This window comes from Hyaloscypha bicolor (assembly GCF_002865645.1).
Source record: "Hyaloscypha bicolor E unplaced genomic scaffold K444scaffold_56, whole genome shotgun sequence".
Classification (NCBI taxonomy): domain Eukaryota; kingdom Fungi; phylum Ascomycota; class Leotiomycetes; order Helotiales; family Hyaloscyphaceae; genus Hyaloscypha; species Hyaloscypha bicolor.
In genome coordinates, this window is record NW_020194558.1 from 2,529,293 (window position 1) to 2,546,583 (window position 17,291).

A 17,291-nucleotide genomic window follows, 5' to 3' on the forward strand; every position below is an offset into this window, starting at 1 on the left:
ATTATATATTCAACTTTGAATCCTCTACCCAGGCACCTGAATGCAAAACATTTCCCAAAACAATAACAGAGGAAATATCACGTGTCACTATACCACGTGATAATATCTACCTTAAATCAAAAGGCAACAGGCGAAAATGCTAGGTCCTTTTGTCCCATAACTCAGGGGAACCAAGACAAGGCCGTCAAGCCCAGTTCATCTCCAAGTATCGGGTAAACCTTATAAAGGGTTGCCCGTCAACTTTCCAAACAACCTCATCCCTGCCCCACTTCATCCCATCACATCTCATGTCCACTCAGAGAGTCCACGCCTATATCTGGGATATTCCCGCCCAGACACCACGCATACGAACTCAATCTCGTCTCAAGTACAACAACAAAACAAAGCACCTACCTCCACTCAGCCTCATCATCAACTTCGCCACCAGAACGCCTCATCCGAACCCCTTTCCTTCCAGCTCCTTCCTCGCTCATCTCTGCATGAACCGCTTACCCATCTCATCTCTCCCATCATGTCTTGCCGCTTGAACACTCACCTCGCCGTCCCTAATATCCAACCCCACTTCTATAAGGCCGTAGCCTCCACTACTTCCCCTTTCCGCCCACAGCCTCGGCCCTCTCGCCACCACACACCCACGTCTCCCACGTCCTCATCCGCCTACCCAACCCCCCCCTTAGCCGGTCCACGATTTATAAATGGCACGTCGTCGTCGCCGCCACGCCTCCCATCCCCAAAGCAGACACTCTAGCGTCCAGAATCTCTCCTCCCATGCCCCTCCTTCCATGTCCCTCGGCCATTTCCGACCCGGCACTTGACACACTAGAAGCCCCTAGCCTTTCCCAAGAACATTCCAAGGCAGCTAAAAGTCATGTCCCTTTAACTTCATGCTGAACTTGGAACCGACAATTAGCATGAGCTGGTGGGGGCTAACAGCGAGGCAGGGGAGGACGAAGGCAGGTTTGTATGACAGCAGGAATCGGAAGAGGCCGTTTCCTTCATAATCCTTTCTCTTCCTTTCAGTTGCCCCTCCACTCGCCCTTCCAAAAGCAATGATAGATCTCAGGTGGGATATCAGATCTGTATTAATGCTTTTGATTTAGATCTGCGTGATTTTCTCCAGCAAAAAGAAAACATACGTCCAAGAGATGGCTGAAATGCAAGTGGAGTCGCCACAGGGCAGTTACGCCTTCCCGTCATTGGTCCTTCCTGCTGCAGGGACCTGCGCCACATCTTCATCTCGGCTGCCACTAATTCTGAAGCTCTTGGCTGCCAAACATCGATGCCGCTCACATCAAACTACATCTCAGCTTGGCTTGCTTTCTAGACCGACATCAACCAAAACACCGTTCCGCTGGTTCGGCATCCTATTCCTAACGGCAGTTGGCGGTCCAACTTCCTAATACTGTAAAGCGGCTTTCGCGGCTGCGCGTCACGGCTCCAAGACGTCGGAACTTGGGTTCGGAAGCTCACTCGGAATTTCGGCTGCCCCTCCACTCCGAGACTCGAACATGCAGCCCTGTTCGCAGACGCAGGCCTCCAAAACCGGATCCCGGACCCATCAATCAGGAACACTCAAACTCAGTCCAGGATATCGTTTCAAAATTAAGAACATTCAACCTTCCTCCTCCGTTCCATCACTAACCCGCTCAAAGTGGGGGGGAGCTTAGCCGACCGTTGTTGGATACACTTGCATATGACTCGTTCCCTTCCGCCGCGCTCAAGCACCAATCCCTCAGCACTTTAGATCCCCATGGCCGCCTTTGCCCTGTCCCGAACCTCATCCGTTTACCAATCCATCCATCCGTCCAGCCAGCCATCCCCATGCTCACATCACATGCACATGCACATGCACAACCCGAAACTCCAAACCCAACCTGGCAAATCCCGTATTACCCCGATCTTCAAATGTTGAGAACCTGAAAATCGAGATGATGAAGATCCGATCGCCAGGGGCTTGCAGAAGGTAGAGAGATGGACCTGGACGGGAGTTCCCAAAAGGTAGGTGGCACCAAGCCTGACGCGGTTGTGGATACGAGTCAGTTCCTTGCATATGGTCTCGCCTCGCTTCGACAAGTGGCATCTGCGAACATGTTGAGGCAAGTTTCGGGGATTATTGGGGGTGCTGCTTCAAACTGACAATCTCTCGATTCACATGTTATGTACTTTCTTGATATGTGTGAGAAGAATAGGGGGAGAGGATAGATCAAACATAGACTGCATTCGTCCATCTATTAGACGCCACACACGTGGAATAAAGTCCACAACAAGATTTCTCTCCTTCACTCACTCTTCCTGCCTTTCCACTGCCCCTATTCTGGCGAGCAATGTACTGCAGACCCCCCCTTGGGCTCATCTTGCCCTGTGTCCAAAGCAAGCTTAACAAAATGCACGCATCTCATACAGGGTACAAAAGATAATCCGCGCTGGAAGAGACGATCTATAAACACCACCTCCCGTTCAATCGCCCAATTAACTCCTCCCCTCCAAAGCAAAATGAACATGAAAAGTAATGAGAAACCAAGGAAACTTTTGATCTGATCTTTTGAACGAACAAAGAGCGAATACCGTCGGCGAAACAAATATGTGACCAGAAGGGTAGAACGTTCATCTTTCTCGTGAACTGAACCAGGGGCTTGGATTCGATGCCCTCGAGCTATTGCCGATGTCGTGTACTGCCAGTGATTCGAAGGGCGTCGTCCAATTTTTCTTGCCCAAGAAGATACGTTTGTAAAAGCACAAAAACTCTATCCCGTCCCAAAAGGTCTCTTCTTTCGCCCAATTCAATCTATCCGGGGGTATAGTCTTAGCTCGTGATGATGAATTAACTCCGCCCAATGCAAGTGATTTTCGTTGAGAAATGTACGCCGTTTTATGTGAAAGACCTCAGGATGAAGAATGCTGGGGAGCCGTGAACTCGTCGATTTTGTTGTGGGGTGGAATGGTAATCTGCTTTCACATCATACCTTCCTCGCCGATGCCGGGTAATCCAGCATTGACTCCTAATCCTAAGCCAACAGCAGCCATGTGACTGTTCAGCTTCAGATCAGGGTTGCAAGGAGGTGAATGTTGTCGATGCTTGGAAGTGTCAGCCGAGGTTCCGCGGCAATCTAGAAAGCAACTTACATATTTCAATCCGTTCAAATTCTTGTATCTCTTGCCACAGATATCGCATTTGTAAGGCTTCTCCTTTTCCATGCCAAGAGTTCCTGGGTAGGGAGTGGAGGTTTCTGGGTTCACAATCGAGAACGTACCATCGGCGTTGTCATGTAATTGTTGGGTTTGATGACCGTGAGTCTTGTGATATCTGGGTCCAGTTAGCACTTTTCTGTCAATTTTAGGATTTGAAATGCTTACTTGAGACCGTTTTGGTTCTTGTAAGCCTTCTCGCATCCAATAACTGGACACTTAAATGGCTTATGCTCCTCTCCAATCATCATTGCTGCTGCTGCTTGTGGATTGCCCATTGCACCCATAGACATTAACTGTTGTTGTCGGTATGCCAGCATCAAATCACTATTATTGTTGAATTGGCCTTGTCCCAAACCAAATTGTGCGAATTGTTGCTGCAATCTTTGGTTGTTGTACCCATTCGGGCTGTACAATCGCTTCGCTGGTTCGTCAATGCAAAGATCCAAAGATAAACTGTCAGAGCCCATCCCAAACGGGAAGTTCATATTTGCCATATTCATGTTCTGTCCCATCCCCATGTTCATCGGCATGTTTGAGAAGTCATCTTCCATCTCGCCAGCCGGGGTCCCTGGAACCGAGGTATCAGGCGAAAGGTATTGTGCCTGTTGCTGTTGTATTGGTTGGGCGCTGAGGGTAGGGGTGTTTACAGATGAAACTGTAGGATTGTTCTGGAAGCCAAAACCTGCAGTTGCCGGAGTGGTCGGTTGCGATGTTCGGAGGCCGGAATGTTGTAAGCCGGCAATATTCGAGTTGAGATTCAGATTTGGTCGTTGTTGCTGGCCAAACATTGATTGCTGAACAGGTTGGACTGGTTGTTGATGGGTTTGTACTGGTGTCTCTGGTGCTTGATCCAAAGGTCCTATTGCGTCGTCCATCTCCATATCCTCTACACTATCCATATCCTCAGAAACTGGTTGAACATGCTTTGGAACTGGAGTCGATGGCTGTGATTGCTGTTGCTGTCGCATAAGTTGTATTCCCCCAACCGGTGCGCCTCCTTGTGGCATCTGTAAGCCTTGTGGCCGTGATGCTTGTGATTGCTGGTTCTGCTGTTGCTGAGCTTGCTGCTGAACTGCCGTAGCCGCTTGAGCCGCGATAGCTGCTTTGCTATTTGGGGTGGAATTTTCTCTCGCCCGAGCTGCTGCAGAAGCAGTCCGCAGTGACTGGGGCGTCTGCTGTGCATGTGCCTCTTCATAGTGTTGTAACAGATCGTGGAGGGTTGGTAACGTCTCGCCGCAGCAGGCAAAATCTCTCATGAAATTCGCCTCAAGCTTCGGTAGATATGAGGATGAGTGATATGAGGGTGATTGATATGGGAATGGTGATGTACCGGCCATGATAATGCTAGAGTGAGGTCAGCTCGCCTCTGACAGAAAGAGCGGTGGCGCGAGGCAAGAGCTCGACAACAGTGTCGAGACTCGAGATATTGTCAAGGCACAATTCACTATCGTAAAATACAGTGGAAGACTTACTCGTCTCGAATCCAACTTCCAACAGAAACGCCTCCCCAGCTCATGCCTTGAACAAGGCTTCCAGCTAGACTCTCTCGCCGCGGCCGACCATCATTGTGTCTATTAGGATTATTCATGGAAATGGGCTTGGCCCCTCCAAAGGAATCCTGTCTGCCTCTCCCCATGCTCGAGTCGAAGGCGGTGCCGCTCATCATGGCGGAGCTGCGCGAGTCGATGTCGTGATAGACGGGCTTCTTGCCTTGGGACGACGGTGACGAAGATGCGTTTCGTGTAGGCGTGGCGATGTCGATAGGTGAGGTCATCGGCATCGTAACACTCGCGTGGTCGATATCGTTATCGTCGGGAGTGGGAGGCTGGTTGGAGAAGGGAGAGGATGTGTTGGAGGAGCCGTCGTTGATAAAAGCGACCTCGTCCTCGTAGGCGGAGTGACTTGCTGCACCACTTGGCGAGTCTGAAGCCGACGCTGCTTTTGAGGGCCTCGCGAACCAATCACTAGCCCAGGGCATTCTGCCTGCACGCTAAAGCGTCTTCCCAGCACGCGCAGGGCAGTGAATAACAACGGGGGGTGCGAATAGTGGGAGAGAGATCGAAGTAATTATTCGGGCGATTTTGCACGACTATATATATTTGGGAGCACGATGGGTCGCGAGGGTGGTGTGTGTCTGTCTATGTCGGCGTTTGAGGACAGCTCCCGGAGCAGCGGCGGCGGCAATGCTGGACAGACGGTGAGTGATGTAAGGAGGATCGAGGACGCCTTGTCAACAGCGGTGAACCGGCCTATTATAAGAAGGCAGTCATGGTTCGACTGACGATCCAGTATCCTCGTTGTGTGGTCGAGATGCCCCGAAGCCCTGAAGCCCTGAAGCCCTGGGTTCAGGATCTCTTGGTTCCTGCGGGTGGACCTTTCTTCTTCAAGAATAAACAGCCGGCCAACTCAATCCGAATTACTTCATCGGCCGAGGGACCATGCTGTACCAGGGACCACCTAGGGCACGCTCCACGCTCCACCCTCGAGTCTGTTACTTTGTTGTCTGAACTGCAATGTTGCTCTACCAACATCTTTGTCTTGTCTCTGCGTCGCCGTTCCGCCTCCATGCAAAGAGGCAGGTCGAGTCATAGCAGGACCCTTGCCTTCCCAGTCACATCTCCAGCCTTTTGTTCCGGCCGGCCCAAGCCCCGTATGCACCGTGTCTTACTTTGCGCCTGTTCGATGTGTTTGGTTATTGCAGTGACGAATGGGCTGGTGGTATCGAGGTGCTTCTGATTATTCACGTTTGGGGCGGGGGTCTAGTCGACGAAACCTGGAGGACCGGACATGGGTATCACGTGCATACGGGTTCATGTCATGGATGCATGGCTTTCGAGATCTGGATGTGAGATCTGGGCTTGTATCAGATGTCATTTCTGATAAGGGAAGATAAGAAATTAATTGTCCGGCAGTTTGCGAATGTCTTCAAAACCAGAAGTAAGGTCATGATGAGTTTCATAGGTTCTTGTACTGTAAGAGTCCGATTTCATCCTTCGAGGGCAAGAAAATAATACGGTCGAGCGACTGACAACACCGAGCAAGTAGACAATTGGTTAGTAATCGGTGAAGACTCGGGATGAAGTGGGCGGATTTCTCGGCATGTGCGTGGTTATATTGATCCGGCTCGTGGAAATACTGCTTAATGCCACCAATGTGAGGCATCCTACTTTCCTTCAGAAGGCAGCAAGGTATTTTAGACATTTTCAGAGTGCGTCTAGACATTCATATTCCCGTCGTGGTCGTTGGTCGGGATTGGGTGTGGTCGTCACACCACACTGTTGATGTCATGCGAGCAGCAGCTCTTCATGCGCTTAGCTGACAAAATTTCCCATCGATACTTCTCCGGGGACCACCAGTTCACGGAGATCAAGAAATCTTCCTCAAGCTGCAGAAAACAATATATTCTCCTCTCGTCCACGATTTCTGACGATCGCACACTTCAATCGCACACGACACCCTCAAACAGCCACGAGAAAGCTTACTGCAGTCAATTTCGCCGAGTATATCAGCATTTCCACAACAACCCCTGACGGCATCACAACGCCATTACCAAAAGAAGGACACGAACCCCTCAATCGATCGAACGCAAGTAAGGCATTCGAATCCAGCTGCATACTTGATCCTTGACCAGCAGCAAGCCAACAAAACGATTACCCCTCTCCAAAGCCACAAAATCTAAGCTCGTCACCACCTTCCCCACACATCAACCATGAAGATCCTCACGAAAGAAGAGGAAGAGGCACACTACAATGCCACTCTGAAAGGCGGTATCAAAGGCGGGCTTATCGGTCTAGCCTTGGTACGTACTTTTGCCCCAGCCCAAGCAAAAGTCAATTTTCCCAAGAGACAGCAACTAACACTTACCAGGGTGGAGCAGCAACCTACGGCGCACACCTCCGCTTCTCCACCTTCCGCGCCCTCACCCTCCCCATGAAAGCCTTCCTCGTCAGCTCCACCGGCACATTCATCTCCATCATCGCCGCCGACCGGGCCTCGCGGAACTACGAAAGCGCGCGGGATCCCCAGCGACAATACCGAGACCGGGCTACTTTGGACCAAGAGAGCATCCGCGCCTCAGAAACCTACTTCCAGCGGGCCAAGGACTGGGGAAGAGAGAACCGATACCCTATCGTTACAGCGTCATGGGTGGCGTCCATGGGAATTGCGTTGGGACTGGTAGGACGGAATCCGTATCTGAGCAGAGCGCAGAAGTTGGTGCAGGCTAGGGTTTACGCCCAGGGGTTGACGCTTGCGGTACTGGTGGCGACGGCGGCGTTCGAGGTCGGCGATGCGAGTAAGGGGAAGGGCAGGTGGGAGACGGTCATGGTGCTCGATCCAAATGATCCGGAGCATAAGCATTTGATTGAGAAGAAGATCCATCATGAGGCCTATGAGGGGGAGGATTTGTGGAGGGGTATGTTCTTCCTTTTACCTTTTGCTTGATATCAGGCGGGGATTAACTGCGATGCAGATATGGTAGCAGCTGAAGAGCGAAAGATTGCAGCTCGCAAGTCTGCGGTTAAGAAACAAGAAGCTGCGGACACCAAGAAGGCACCAGCTCCTGAGGAGAAGTAAATTTAAGAGCCGGAAACGCAGAGCACGAGGATGGAAGAGCATAATAGCGCTTGGGGAGATCAAGATTGAAGTTTGATGAAAAGGATGGGAGTGATGTATGCATAAAAAAAACTGTGGGTATTGGGGGCTGCATTGCATTTGGCGCGTTGTTTTTAGGGCTGGCCTTTTTCGTTTCTTGCCTGTATTTGGAGAGAGGTAGAAGACATTCGCCACTCAACATTGTATCGATAAAAGTAGTCAAATCACTAATAGAATACAAAAAACTGCAATAACACGCTTCAACGCCATACGAGTACATCCCTCATGAAATCATAAATCATAAACGTAACAAAAGGAAAGAAACTCCCGTTCTTCCCGCCCAGTCACCATGTATGAACAAACATAAATCTCCTATAAATTTCAGAAAATCAAACATCGATGCTGAAATGGCTGATCTGCGAATAATAAGCATGAACAGCCAATTCCAGCACCTGCACATCGCCAAAAACTTCCACTCCGTCAAACCCTCCTACTACGATGAGTCGACTATCATGCAACACCGTCCCATGATAGCCCCTTGCTTTCGGCGGCATCCCATAAATCTTCCTCTTGTCCCAAACCATAGTAACGAGATTAAGTAACAGAACCTCATTGCTATATTCAACCCCATCATGACCTCCAATAACGAAAAGATAGCTGCCCACGATCGTAGCCGTATGGCTGAGCCTCGGATACGAAACCGGGATGTTAACGGGTGAAAAGGTTAAAGTCTCTAGATCGAAGACCCATACGTCTCTAAAACATTCTCCGCCGTCTGATCCACCAAAAATGATGAGCTTCGAGCCGACCACGTTCGCGGTGTGATAGCCTCTTGCTTTGGGCTTCGTTTTGTCGTCTGAGGAGGCGGAGGAGGGTGGTGAGATCAGCTTCCAGGACATTTTGTTTGTGTCTGCTACGTCTAGGCGCCAGACGTCGTTTAGCGCCCTTACACCATCTCCACCTCCGAAGACGTATATCCCGTTTCGCCATACACAGGCAGTATGTGCTCGCCTCTTGCTCGGTTGTCTGTCTCCTGCTATTTTCGGTTTGCTCCACCGGAAATTGACCGTGTCGAGGACGTACACGTCGTTATAATATGCTGGCCCGTCTCCACCACCAAATACTATGAGTTTCTTGCCAACTGCTGTACAGGTCATAGCTCGTAATGGTACTGGTATCTCCCCGCATACATAGGGACACGAGAAGTAGAACGCATCTGCGTCCAAGACGTATAATTCGTTGAAGCAAGACCTTGAGTCACAACCCCCGAAGACATATATATTGGATCCGACGAGGGTTGTGATATGTGCGCGGAGTGAGGTGTGTGATGCTCCCGAGACCGGCGCACGAGACCAGTACATGCCACTTGCTGGCGCGGGTTGGACATCTGGGGCTGTCTTTGGATCTGGTAAGGGGGGAAACGGTATATGTGGTCCTCGTGCAGCTCGCTGGGCTGACGGGGTGCTTTTTGGAGGAGCGGAGGAGGAGCTCCCTGCTGTGCTGGGCTTGGAAGCGATTGCGGACGTGGAACGGAGGTTCAACGGGCGTGGGGTGGTCGCACTAGAGACTGATAGAGAGGCAGACGGCGGCGCCGAGTGATTCGAAACAGGAGGAGAGAGGGGATTGTCGGGTCTTGACGCGCTGCTGCCATTGCTGTGTGATGATGAGGGTGGTTTCGGCGATTTCGAGGCAGAGGATGACGAGGATTCTTTCTGAGACACTGATTGAGAGCGTTGACGCAGTGCCAACTCAGATGCCTTCTTCCGCCGGTCTTGACTCTTCGTGGATAAGTGTCCTGGCGTGTGGCTTCTGGTGGGAGCTGATTCTCGTGGTGGTTCCGTGTCTTCGGGAATATCTGGTGGCCTTGTGTCGGAAGGTGACAGCTGTATTATCTTCTGAGAGCGCATGAGCTTGCTGGTTTTAATGGCTGGCCGGTTTGCCTTGTCTGCGGACTTCTGGGATTCAGCCATTGTGTATTCGCCGGAGGTCTTTGGAGCTGTAGTCTCTTGTTCTCATTGTCTGCTGAGGGGTGTTGAGGCTGGGAAAAGGGGACGGGTGGCTGATTCGGAGGATGAAGTGTCGCAGGAACGTCCTTTCCCCCTGCAAAACTGTATCTGCATGCTGATTTCCAGCTTCAAGTCAATTGGAGAAGTTCGACTTTATCTCATCAGCCAGCCATGATGCAATTGAAGATATACTAGCTTACCAGATTCCCTCTCATTGTGATATATGATGTGTAAGATGTGGGAAGTGTTTGTCGAAGCTTTCAGGGGTGGAAAGGATCCAGGCACCAAAAGAAAAGGAGGTCAGCGGGTTGGAATCAGCCACAGGCACAAACAGTGGCTGAGACGCGCTAAGATAAGCCGATAAAAAAAATTGAGGGGGTCAAGCTTAATCAATCAACAGCACACATTTACTTGGGCATTGCACTTACCAGCCGAAATGTCTGGGCATGTCCAAAACTCAGCCGAACCCGAGCAATCGCTCAAGAGACCAATTGATCACTTTTCAGAAGAGCAGGCACGCCCATCACAGCCAATCCTTCCGGAAGATTCGGTGACGAAGGCCGAGAAGATTGAAAGGAACGGAGTGAATGGGAAGGCAGAAGATCTAGACGAACAGGAGCCAGCAGCAAAGCGAATCAAAATGGAGGACTCAATAGAAACAGTTGCAGGGAATGGTCCGGAGGAGAAGAAGGTTGACTCAAGAGATAAGGTGAAAGGAATTGCCCTTGTGAAAACCGAGTTGGTCTCCTAATTTCCATGTACGAATATTACTGATGTCGTGTAGGTACCTCATCGACACATACAAGAGGGCAGTTACCACTTCGACCCTGGACGATGATGCTGCAGAAGGACGAGGTCACGCAGATGATCGGGACAATAATGGAGACAACCGAAAAGGCGGCCGTGGGGACAAGAAGAAGAAGAGGAAAGAAAAAGGTCAGAACAAGAATCGAGAGTTTGGATCCTGGTACGATATGATCAGACTTTGCAACAGTCGAGCCAACACACCAGAATTCTCTCCGAAGGAATGTAGCTTTGGTGACACATGCAAGTGTTGCCACGATTTGCGAAAATATCTTAAGGAAGGAAAACGGGAGGATCTGGATACTTTTGACAAGAGGTGCCCCGTCTGGGAGGTTCACGGAACGTGTTATGCAGGATGGAAGTGCCGCTTTGTTTCAAGTCATTCGAAGGAAATCGAACGAGAAGATGGTAGGAAGGAATTGGTCTTGATCGACAAGGACGACGCCAAGCCTCTTGAAGACGATGATGAGAACCGGAAAGGGGTTTATAACGTCGTCAGTACGGCTGACAAGCTAGACCTAGCAAGGCGAAGAGCGAAGACCGAAAAGTCAGACAAATACATTGAATGGCTAGAAAATGACCAAAAGGAAATGGACAAGATCTACCATCAGAAGAAAGAAGAGACCGCTGAGAAGCGTGAGGAGAATCGAGCCACTTTCACTGACCCACCCCTCCTTCCCTCTGAGAAGAGAAGAATATATTTCGGTCCAGAAACACCAGTCCTCGCTCCCCTCACAACACAAGGAAACCTTCCGTTCAGGAGAATGTGCGTAGAGTTCGGGGCACAGCTTACGTATTCCGAAATGGCTATGTCGATTCCTCTGATACAAGGTCAGAAGTCGGAATGGGCTCTGATGAAAGCTCACGAGAGTGAGATATCGGCACCTCGATACACGCCAACATCTGTTGTCCAAGAGTATACCAACTCGAAAGATTTGAAGTTCGGTGCTCAGATTTCTGCCAGCAAGCCCTGGCAAGCCCTCAAAGCTGCAGAAGTCATGCCAAGACTGTTACCTCATCTCAGAGTTATTGATATCAATTGCGGCTGTCCTATTGAACTTGTTTACCAGCAAGGTGCTGGTTCAGCATTGCTTGATGCTCCTTCGAAGCTGGAAAAGATGATTAGAGGCATGAATGTTGTCTCTGGAGAGGTTCCAATTACAGCTAAGATTAGAATGGGCACGAGAGATGGGAAACCTACAGCTCAGAAGACCATTGAACGTTTAGCTTTTGGTGGGTACGAAGCACGACAGCGACTTGGAGCTCCAGGGTGTGCTGCGATTACTCTTCACGGTCGAAGCAGGCAACAAAGATACACCAAGAATGCGGATTGGTCGTACATAGCCGAGTGTGCAACTTTGGTCAAGTCATACAATCAGAAGAAAGACGATTTGACAGACACCATTAACGAACCTGATGCCCGAACTCAAGCAAACACTTTAGATGGAAGAATGTATTTCGTTGGTAACGGCGATTGCTATTCTCACGTTGACTATCTGGACCATATCCAGAACGCTGGAGTTGACTCTGTCATGGTCGCTCGAGGAGCACTCATCAAGCCGTGGATATTTGAAGAGATTGAGAAGGGCCAATATATTGACAAATCTGCCTCAGAACGCCTCGGCTATATTGAGAAGTTCGTCCGTTATGGGCTTGAGGCTTGGGGATCTGATGAAGTGGGCGTAGGACAAACGAGAAGATTCCTTCTGGAATGGTTGAGCTTTGCTCATAGATATGTCCCCGTCGGCATTCTGGCTCACTTGCCACCGAGTTTGCAGGATCGGCCACCTGCGTACCGAGGGAGAAGCGATCTAGAGACATTGTTGGCTAGTGACAATTACTTGGATTGGATCAAGATCAGGTATGTTTCCGGGTTGACCAGGCACCGTTCTTGCTAACAAAATTTCCAGTGAAATGTATCTTGGTCCTGCTCATAAAGACTTCAGATTCCAACCCAAACACAAGTCAAATAGCTACGAAATTGAGGCAGAGGGATGAGGGAAGCTCTGATAATCTTGGTGAAGGAAATAAACCCTCACAACAGTAGACCTATTGGCAGCAGACGCACTGGTTCTGCTGCTTTTGTGAAATGGCCGGTGGTAGATTCGACATCAGTGGAGATGTTTACAACACTATCAAGTAACCATGAATATAATCGAGTAGCAAAACGACATTCATTCAATGAAAATTTCGTGCATCACTAACTGCCCTTGGTCAGTTTATGAATTCCCGGATAAAATTCACGTGAATGGGGACTTTTGTTATCACGTGCTTCAAACAAAACCAGGAACCCTGCAAAGGATGACGTTGAAGCTAGGAAGCTTCAACCAACCGCGCGCAAGACTTCCAGGCAAACTTTACAAAACACCACCACCAACCCACTTTCTCAAACTTCTGGCTGGAGCTGTGAACAACATTCTACAGCTTCTTCGACTCTCGTGAGTGCACTCTGTACTATCCTGGCAGTGAAACATTGGTTCTTTGATTGAATGTGCCGAGGATTCGAAAACAGCAGCCTGCCAACATCAACTGACATCTTCGAACAGGACACGATTCCATACGACACCTTTCCCCGTAACCCGAACCCAATCAATCCGCCAAGATGACGCTCTACTACAGTCTCGTAAGTCGACCACATAATCTCTCGCAATGCTGCTACATTCTCGCACTCACCCCTTGTCCTCGAACTTAACACTGCCGTACCACGCTGCTAACACGTTGGCACGTAGGTCTTCCTCTTGCTCGTAGCAGAGATGGCACTATTCATCCTCCTAATCATCCCCCTCCCGTTCACGATCCGTCGAAAGATGTTTACCTTCATGTACGTGCGCCTGCTCTGACTTCCATAATCTACCTAACAATTTCAAAGAAGCGAGAGTCCATTGGTGGCAAAACTCCAATATGGGATGAAGATTACATTCATCTTTATCCTGATCCTCTTCGTTGATAGCTTAAACCGCGTTTACCGTGTACAAATCGAGCTTGCCGAGTCAAACAAGCAGCAAGGGCAGGTTTTCCTTTGTGTCTCCATCCACAACACACTAACATAGTTATAGTGCCGCTGTCCTCGGCCACGAACGCATGGAAGTCCAAGCCCGGAAGTTCTACTCCCAGCGTAACATGTACCTCTGCGGCTTCACGCTCTTCCTCTCCCTGATCCTCAATCGCACCTACACCATGATCCTCGACGTGCTCCGCCTCGAAGAGAAGGTCAAGAAGTACGAAGGAGACCCAAAGGCTAGCGGAAAGCAGGCCGATAAGTTGGCAAATGCGGGCAATGCTGGGGAGATTGGCAAGCTGAAGAACCAATTGGCCGAGAAGGATAGGGATATTGAGACCCTGAAGAAGCAGGCAGCCGGGTTGAGCCGCGAGTATAATGATCTAAGTGATAAGTACGGCGCGACGAACCCGGATAGCACCCCCAAGAAGGATAGGTAGATGCTTGTTTCATCCATCCCTCAATAATTGGAGAGGCTCTAGGGTGTAGATCAGGGTGCTAGGAGAGTTGCTAGAGGAGGGGTGGAATGAGGGATTTGGAGGTGTGGAGATGAGGCTGGGGATGAAGTCATACGATATTGGGTCGGAGGTTGAGAAGGGAAAACTGTGTTCATGAGGCGTCTATGATGTTTTTGGTTTTGAGTTGTAGTTATAGCACACGAAATGATCGTCGATTCTCTTGAAGGCAGTTGCCACCTTTCGCTGTCGCCCAAGTGGCATGCAAATATGTAAGTAAAGTTTCATTCTGCTAAAATACAAAGTTGCGCTTCTCGCAAATTATTTCCCCCATTATGTTCCTGATATGCAGCTTTCCAGGTTCCCCGGTTCGTCATGTCCATATTATCTCCATCCATGTTGCTGCTGCTCATTAATTCATATTTGCAGTTCCTCCCCTCGAAACATTGAGAAAGGAATCAAAGAAATCCACGACCACGCCTATCCATGCAATCCATACGCCTTCACCACCCTCCCTGCAGGCACCAGGCATGCCCATCTTAAATCCCATTCACGGCTTCAGCATACCTCTCACTCAATCGACAAACAAACCTGCCTGCTGACGGCCTGGTGCTGGTGCTGGAATGCCATCCTCATCATCACTATCATCCTCAATGACCACAACTTCCGCCTTTCCGTTATTTCCCTTGCTTCGCTTGCTTGCATGTCCACTCCTACCAGCCAAGCCCCTGCTCTCCACGATCTCTTGCTTGATCTTCTTGGCGTTGCTAACGTTCTCACTCGCAAGTTGCCGGACCAGACTCTGAATTTGTGCGTGCTGGGCAGCTGTCAGGCCGTCGATGAGTTCTTCTTCTGGCTCAGGGGTTGGTTCTCGAGATGGGGATGGAGTGCGAGGGATGACGAGAAGTTGCTTCAATGCTTCTGTCGTTTGCCTTGCGTCAGTATATGTACTCAAGTGAGAGACTGAGAAAATGGAGAGGGAGAGGAAACTCGTGTACCTTGGCTGCGGTAGATGAATTTGAAGATAGCGAGCGGATAGTCATCGCCGTCCTTCTTCTTACAGCGAAAGACAGCTCCTCTCTTTGCTCTACGTGCCTCGCTAAGACTAATATTTCTCGGCGTCAGCATTTCTTCTCAATTTGCCCAAATAACGGTTGTACATTTGAAAAGCTTGGAATAGTGGCATACCTGGTACCGTGGCTTTTAGCCTGTCCTTTGAGGGCCTTCTCCGAAACGTTTATTCTGCCTTGCTTGAAGAAGCCTTCAGATGTGCCAGGTGTATCACCACCCTTTTTGCCGTAGTCACCGTTATAAACTCTGATCTCGATGGTACCTTTTTTCTGCAAGCGCTGGGCTTGACGTTTGATGGCGTCCATAGGTGAGTTGTCCGAGTCTATCATTTTGTCTTGTCAGTTCATCCAGAGTTGGAGGTATTGAGGAGGGAGAAAGAGGAATATGGAGAGGAGGAAGTACTTGTCTCAATCTTGGCAAACAGGAAATTCTTCAATGTGCACTTGCTTCCTTTGCCGTTTGTCACTCCCTTCACCGTGTACTCCCAAGTAACTCCTCCATTCTTGAAGAACGGACGGTCACAGAAGGCTTCGCCGGCTCGGATACCGTCAGCCCAAACGTCAAAGATGAGCTTTGTGTACACCATATTTGCATGACCGAGGGGTCCGGTGACCTCCAACTTGACGCCGAATTGTTCGCCTGTTTTGGCTTCGATGTAGACGCTCTTGGTGCGAGATGCTTGGTGCTCCGCAACGTGCGGATCTTCATGATCGACTTCTATTTCATCAGTGTCGTCATGCTCAGGTGCTGGCTCGCCACTGATCATGATGACTGCTGCGAGTCCAGGAAGGAGTGGGAATTTGGCCATCTTGAGGCGGGTTGTGGATTGTGGATGGGATGGTGAGGGGGTGTCGAATAGATGGGGATGTGAGGGAATGCGATGGAGTTGATGAATGGAGGTACTAACGCTTAAAATCAAGGTAGAGCGATGGTGAAATGGAGATTGTGCGCCTGCGAGATGATCGTTGTCGAGGTTGAGTGTCAAAGAGGTCGTGAGGTGGGGGTTGACGCAAGCTCGCCAAGGTTTTGAGGTTTTTTGAATCGAAGGTCAAGATGACGTTCGTGAGGCTGAAGGTGAGCTCAATGGCGGTCTCCGAGGATGAACGATTCGTTAACCTACTTGCTTCTGGGATTGGATCAGAGGTGAAGCTATCACGATGCCTAGGACACTGGCAGATTCGGAATTGCTGAGACGAAACTACTTTGTATGTTGTATCCCAAAAGTGAAGAGTCGATGAAGAAGGGGAGTGTTTTTCAATAGATGAAATTTGGGTTGCTTGAACTTTGCTCTTCGCACTGGACGTCAAATTTGGATGAAGTTGGTGAAGATGATCGTAAGTTATTGGGTCTTCGTTAGTGTTTGGGAAAGACCAAGCCCTGGACCTTGCTTGCTGATCGATGTTTGATATTGGAGGAAGTTCGGCGAGCAGCCGGTTGAAATACTGTCAAGTGAGGTTGTTCTGAAGCAGGAAGTCTAAATCTATTGGTGGCTTCTTCAGCGTCATTGACGGCGCGGCGGGGTCAGGGCTTAAACAATTCCCAAGATCTCATCATTGCTGCAACGTCTTCGAAAACGTATGCGTCAATCTGTACTGAGAAGAAGAAATTCATCGGGACATCAAGGAGGCGATCTAATAAAATGGGTAGTTGCACTCAGTCATATTTTAGTTTCTCACCCAGGTTCCCGAAAGCCTTCCTCATATATACTAGCAGCATGTGCATTACTATTATCCCCCCATCGCCCAAGTGCGGTAATGCCCAGATATTGCATGCCCAGCCATGATTTGTCCACTTACCCTCCACTCCACGATCCCGAGATTCATCGAGTAACGTTCTCGTCAATATGTCCATGCCCTCTCCTTAATAGTTAGGAAGATGCATAATAAGCAAGAAGCTGCCCAAGAGGTGCATCCAAAATCTCAATGCTCATGGCTGGTAGATCAATCAGATCCTCTTCCTCGATGGTGGGATCGACCAACTCTCCCTGGGGCATTCTTCGCCGCTTTCGCTGGTTGGTCATCGTCAGTGGGGTCGATCACCTCATTACTAACGCCTGTGTTCCTGTCTCGCTTGAAAAGTTTGACCCCCTTTTGGTCAACATCTTCTTTCTTTGTAACTCTATTTCCGTCACGAGATTCCCTCTATGTAAAAGTCGGAAGAACAGCTTTTTGGTTG

At 49.6% G+C, this 17,291-nt stretch overlaps 7 protein-coding genes across 7 annotated transcripts; 4 read left to right on the forward strand and 3 right to left on the reverse strand.

Moving 5' to 3' along the window:
• Positions 1-2,780: 2,780 nt before the first annotated feature.
• On the reverse strand, positions 2,781-5,312 carry K444DRAFT_375780 (uncharacterized protein). The gene is made up of 4 exons (XM_024872311.1): positions 4,662-5,312; positions 3,355-4,533; positions 3,124-3,304; positions 2,781-3,075 (listed from the first exon to the last, which is right to left on the reverse strand). The coding sequence occupies exons 1-4, from the start codon at positions 5,165-5,167 to the stop codon at positions 2,953-2,955; spliced, it is 1,989 nt and encodes a 662-aa protein (XP_024738565.1). The 5' UTR covers positions 5,168-5,312; the 3' UTR covers positions 2,781-2,952.
• K444DRAFT_611897 (uncharacterized protein) lies at positions 5,224-6,303 on the forward strand. The gene has a single exon (XM_024880029.1). The coding sequence runs from the start codon at positions 5,458-5,460 to the stop codon at positions 5,923-5,925; it is 468 nt and encodes a 155-aa protein (XP_024738566.1). The 5' UTR covers positions 5,224-5,457; the 3' UTR covers positions 5,926-6,303.
• Positions 6,304-6,625: 322 nt separating this feature from the next.
• On the forward strand, positions 6,626-7,968 carry K444DRAFT_375684 (uncharacterized protein). The gene is made up of 4 exons (XM_024872310.1): positions 6,626-6,778; positions 6,839-6,988; positions 7,057-7,603; positions 7,661-7,968. Exons 2-4 carry the CDS (start codon positions 6,899-6,901, stop codon positions 7,762-7,764), a joined length of 741 nt encoding a protein of 246 aa, XP_024738567.1. The 5' UTR covers positions 6,626-6,778; positions 6,839-6,898; the 3' UTR covers positions 7,765-7,968.
• A 203-nt stretch (positions 7,969-8,171) lies between these two features.
• On the reverse strand, positions 8,172-9,689 carry K444DRAFT_527004 (galactose oxidase; the record flags this gene model as incomplete). The annotated part of the gene is made up of 1 exon (XM_024874599.1): positions 8,172-9,689. The coding sequence occupies one exon, from the start codon at positions 9,687-9,689 to the stop codon at positions 8,172-8,174; it is 1,518 nt and encodes a 505-aa protein (XP_024738568.1).
• Positions 9,690-10,198: 509 nt separating this feature from the next.
• K444DRAFT_559840 (tRNA-dihydrouridine(47) synthase [NAD(P)(+)]) lies at positions 10,199-12,786 on the forward strand. The gene is made up of 3 exons (XM_024876878.1): positions 10,199-10,526; positions 10,573-12,453; positions 12,503-12,786. The coding sequence occupies exons 1-3, from the start codon at positions 10,225-10,227 to the stop codon at positions 12,588-12,590; spliced, it is 2,271 nt and encodes a 756-aa protein (XP_024738569.1). The 5' UTR covers positions 10,199-10,224; the 3' UTR covers positions 12,591-12,786.
• Positions 12,787-12,947: 161 nt separating this feature from the next.
• K444DRAFT_375939 (BAP31 domain-containing protein) lies at positions 12,948-14,141 on the forward strand. The gene is made up of 5 exons (XM_024872312.1): positions 12,948-13,030; positions 13,092-13,215; positions 13,322-13,413; positions 13,462-13,599; positions 13,649-14,141. The coding sequence occupies exons 2-5, from the start codon at positions 13,195-13,197 to the stop codon at positions 14,028-14,030; spliced, it is 633 nt and encodes a 210-aa protein (XP_024738570.1). The 5' UTR covers positions 12,948-13,030; positions 13,092-13,194; the 3' UTR covers positions 14,031-14,141.
• Positions 14,142-14,619: 478 nt separating this feature from the next.
• Positions 14,620-15,924, reverse strand: K444DRAFT_662682 (uncharacterized protein; the record flags this gene model as incomplete). The annotated part of the gene is made up of 4 exons (XM_024886731.1): positions 14,620-15,008; positions 15,044-15,144; positions 15,234-15,438; positions 15,519-15,924. The coding sequence occupies 4 exons, from the start codon at positions 15,922-15,924 to the stop codon at positions 14,620-14,622; spliced, it is 1,101 nt and encodes a 366-aa protein (XP_024738571.1).
• Positions 15,925-17,291: the final 1,367 nt, after the last annotated feature.

Excerpts from the sequence above, each read along its gene's own strand:
- K444DRAFT_375780 (XM_024872311.1), bottom strand. The coding sequence starts at position 5,167 with ATGCCCTGGGCTAGTGATTGGTTCGCGAGGCCCTCAAAAGCAGCGTCG. Across the intron at positions 4,534-4,661 it reads GGAAGTTGGATTCGAGACGA|CATTATCATGGCCGGTACAT; the intron begins GTAAGTCTTCCA and ends ACCTCACTCTAG. Across the intron at positions 3,305-3,354 it reads AAGAACCAAAACGGTCTCAA|ATATCACAAGACTCACGGTC; the intron begins GTAAGCATTTCA and ends AACTGGACCCAG.
- K444DRAFT_611897 (XM_024880029.1), top strand. The coding sequence starts at position 5,458 with ATGGTTCGACTGACGATCCAGTATCCTCGTTGTGTGGTCGAGATGCCC.
- K444DRAFT_375684 (XM_024872310.1), top strand. The coding sequence starts at position 6,899 with ATGAAGATCCTCACGAAAGAAGAGGAAGAGGCACACTACAATGCCACT. Across the intron at positions 6,989-7,056 it reads GGCTTATCGGTCTAGCCTTG|GGTGGAGCAGCAACCTACGG; the intron begins GTACGTACTTTT and ends AACACTTACCAG. Across the intron at positions 7,604-7,660 it reads GGGGGAGGATTTGTGGAGGG|ATATGGTAGCAGCTGAAGAG; the intron begins GTATGTTCTTCC and ends ACTGCGATGCAG.
- K444DRAFT_559840 (XM_024876878.1), top strand. The coding sequence starts at position 10,225 with ATGTCTGGGCATGTCCAAAACTCAGCCGAACCCGAGCAATCGCTCAAG. Across the intron at positions 10,527-10,572 it reads ATTGCCCTTGTGAAAACCGA|GTACCTCATCGACACATACA; the intron begins GTTGGTCTCCTA and ends GATGTCGTGTAG. Across the intron at positions 12,454-12,502 it reads TTGGATTGGATCAAGATCAG|TGAAATGTATCTTGGTCCTG; the intron begins GTATGTTTCCGG and ends CAAAATTTCCAG.
- K444DRAFT_375939 (XM_024872312.1), top strand. The coding sequence starts at position 13,195 with ATGACGCTCTACTACAGTCTC. Across the intron at positions 13,216-13,321 it reads TGACGCTCTACTACAGTCTC|GTCTTCCTCTTGCTCGTAGC; the intron begins GTAAGTCGACCA and ends GTTGGCACGTAG. Across the intron at positions 13,414-13,461 it reads CGAAAGATGTTTACCTTCAT|AAGCGAGAGTCCATTGGTGG; the intron begins GTACGTGCGCCT and ends ACAATTTCAAAG.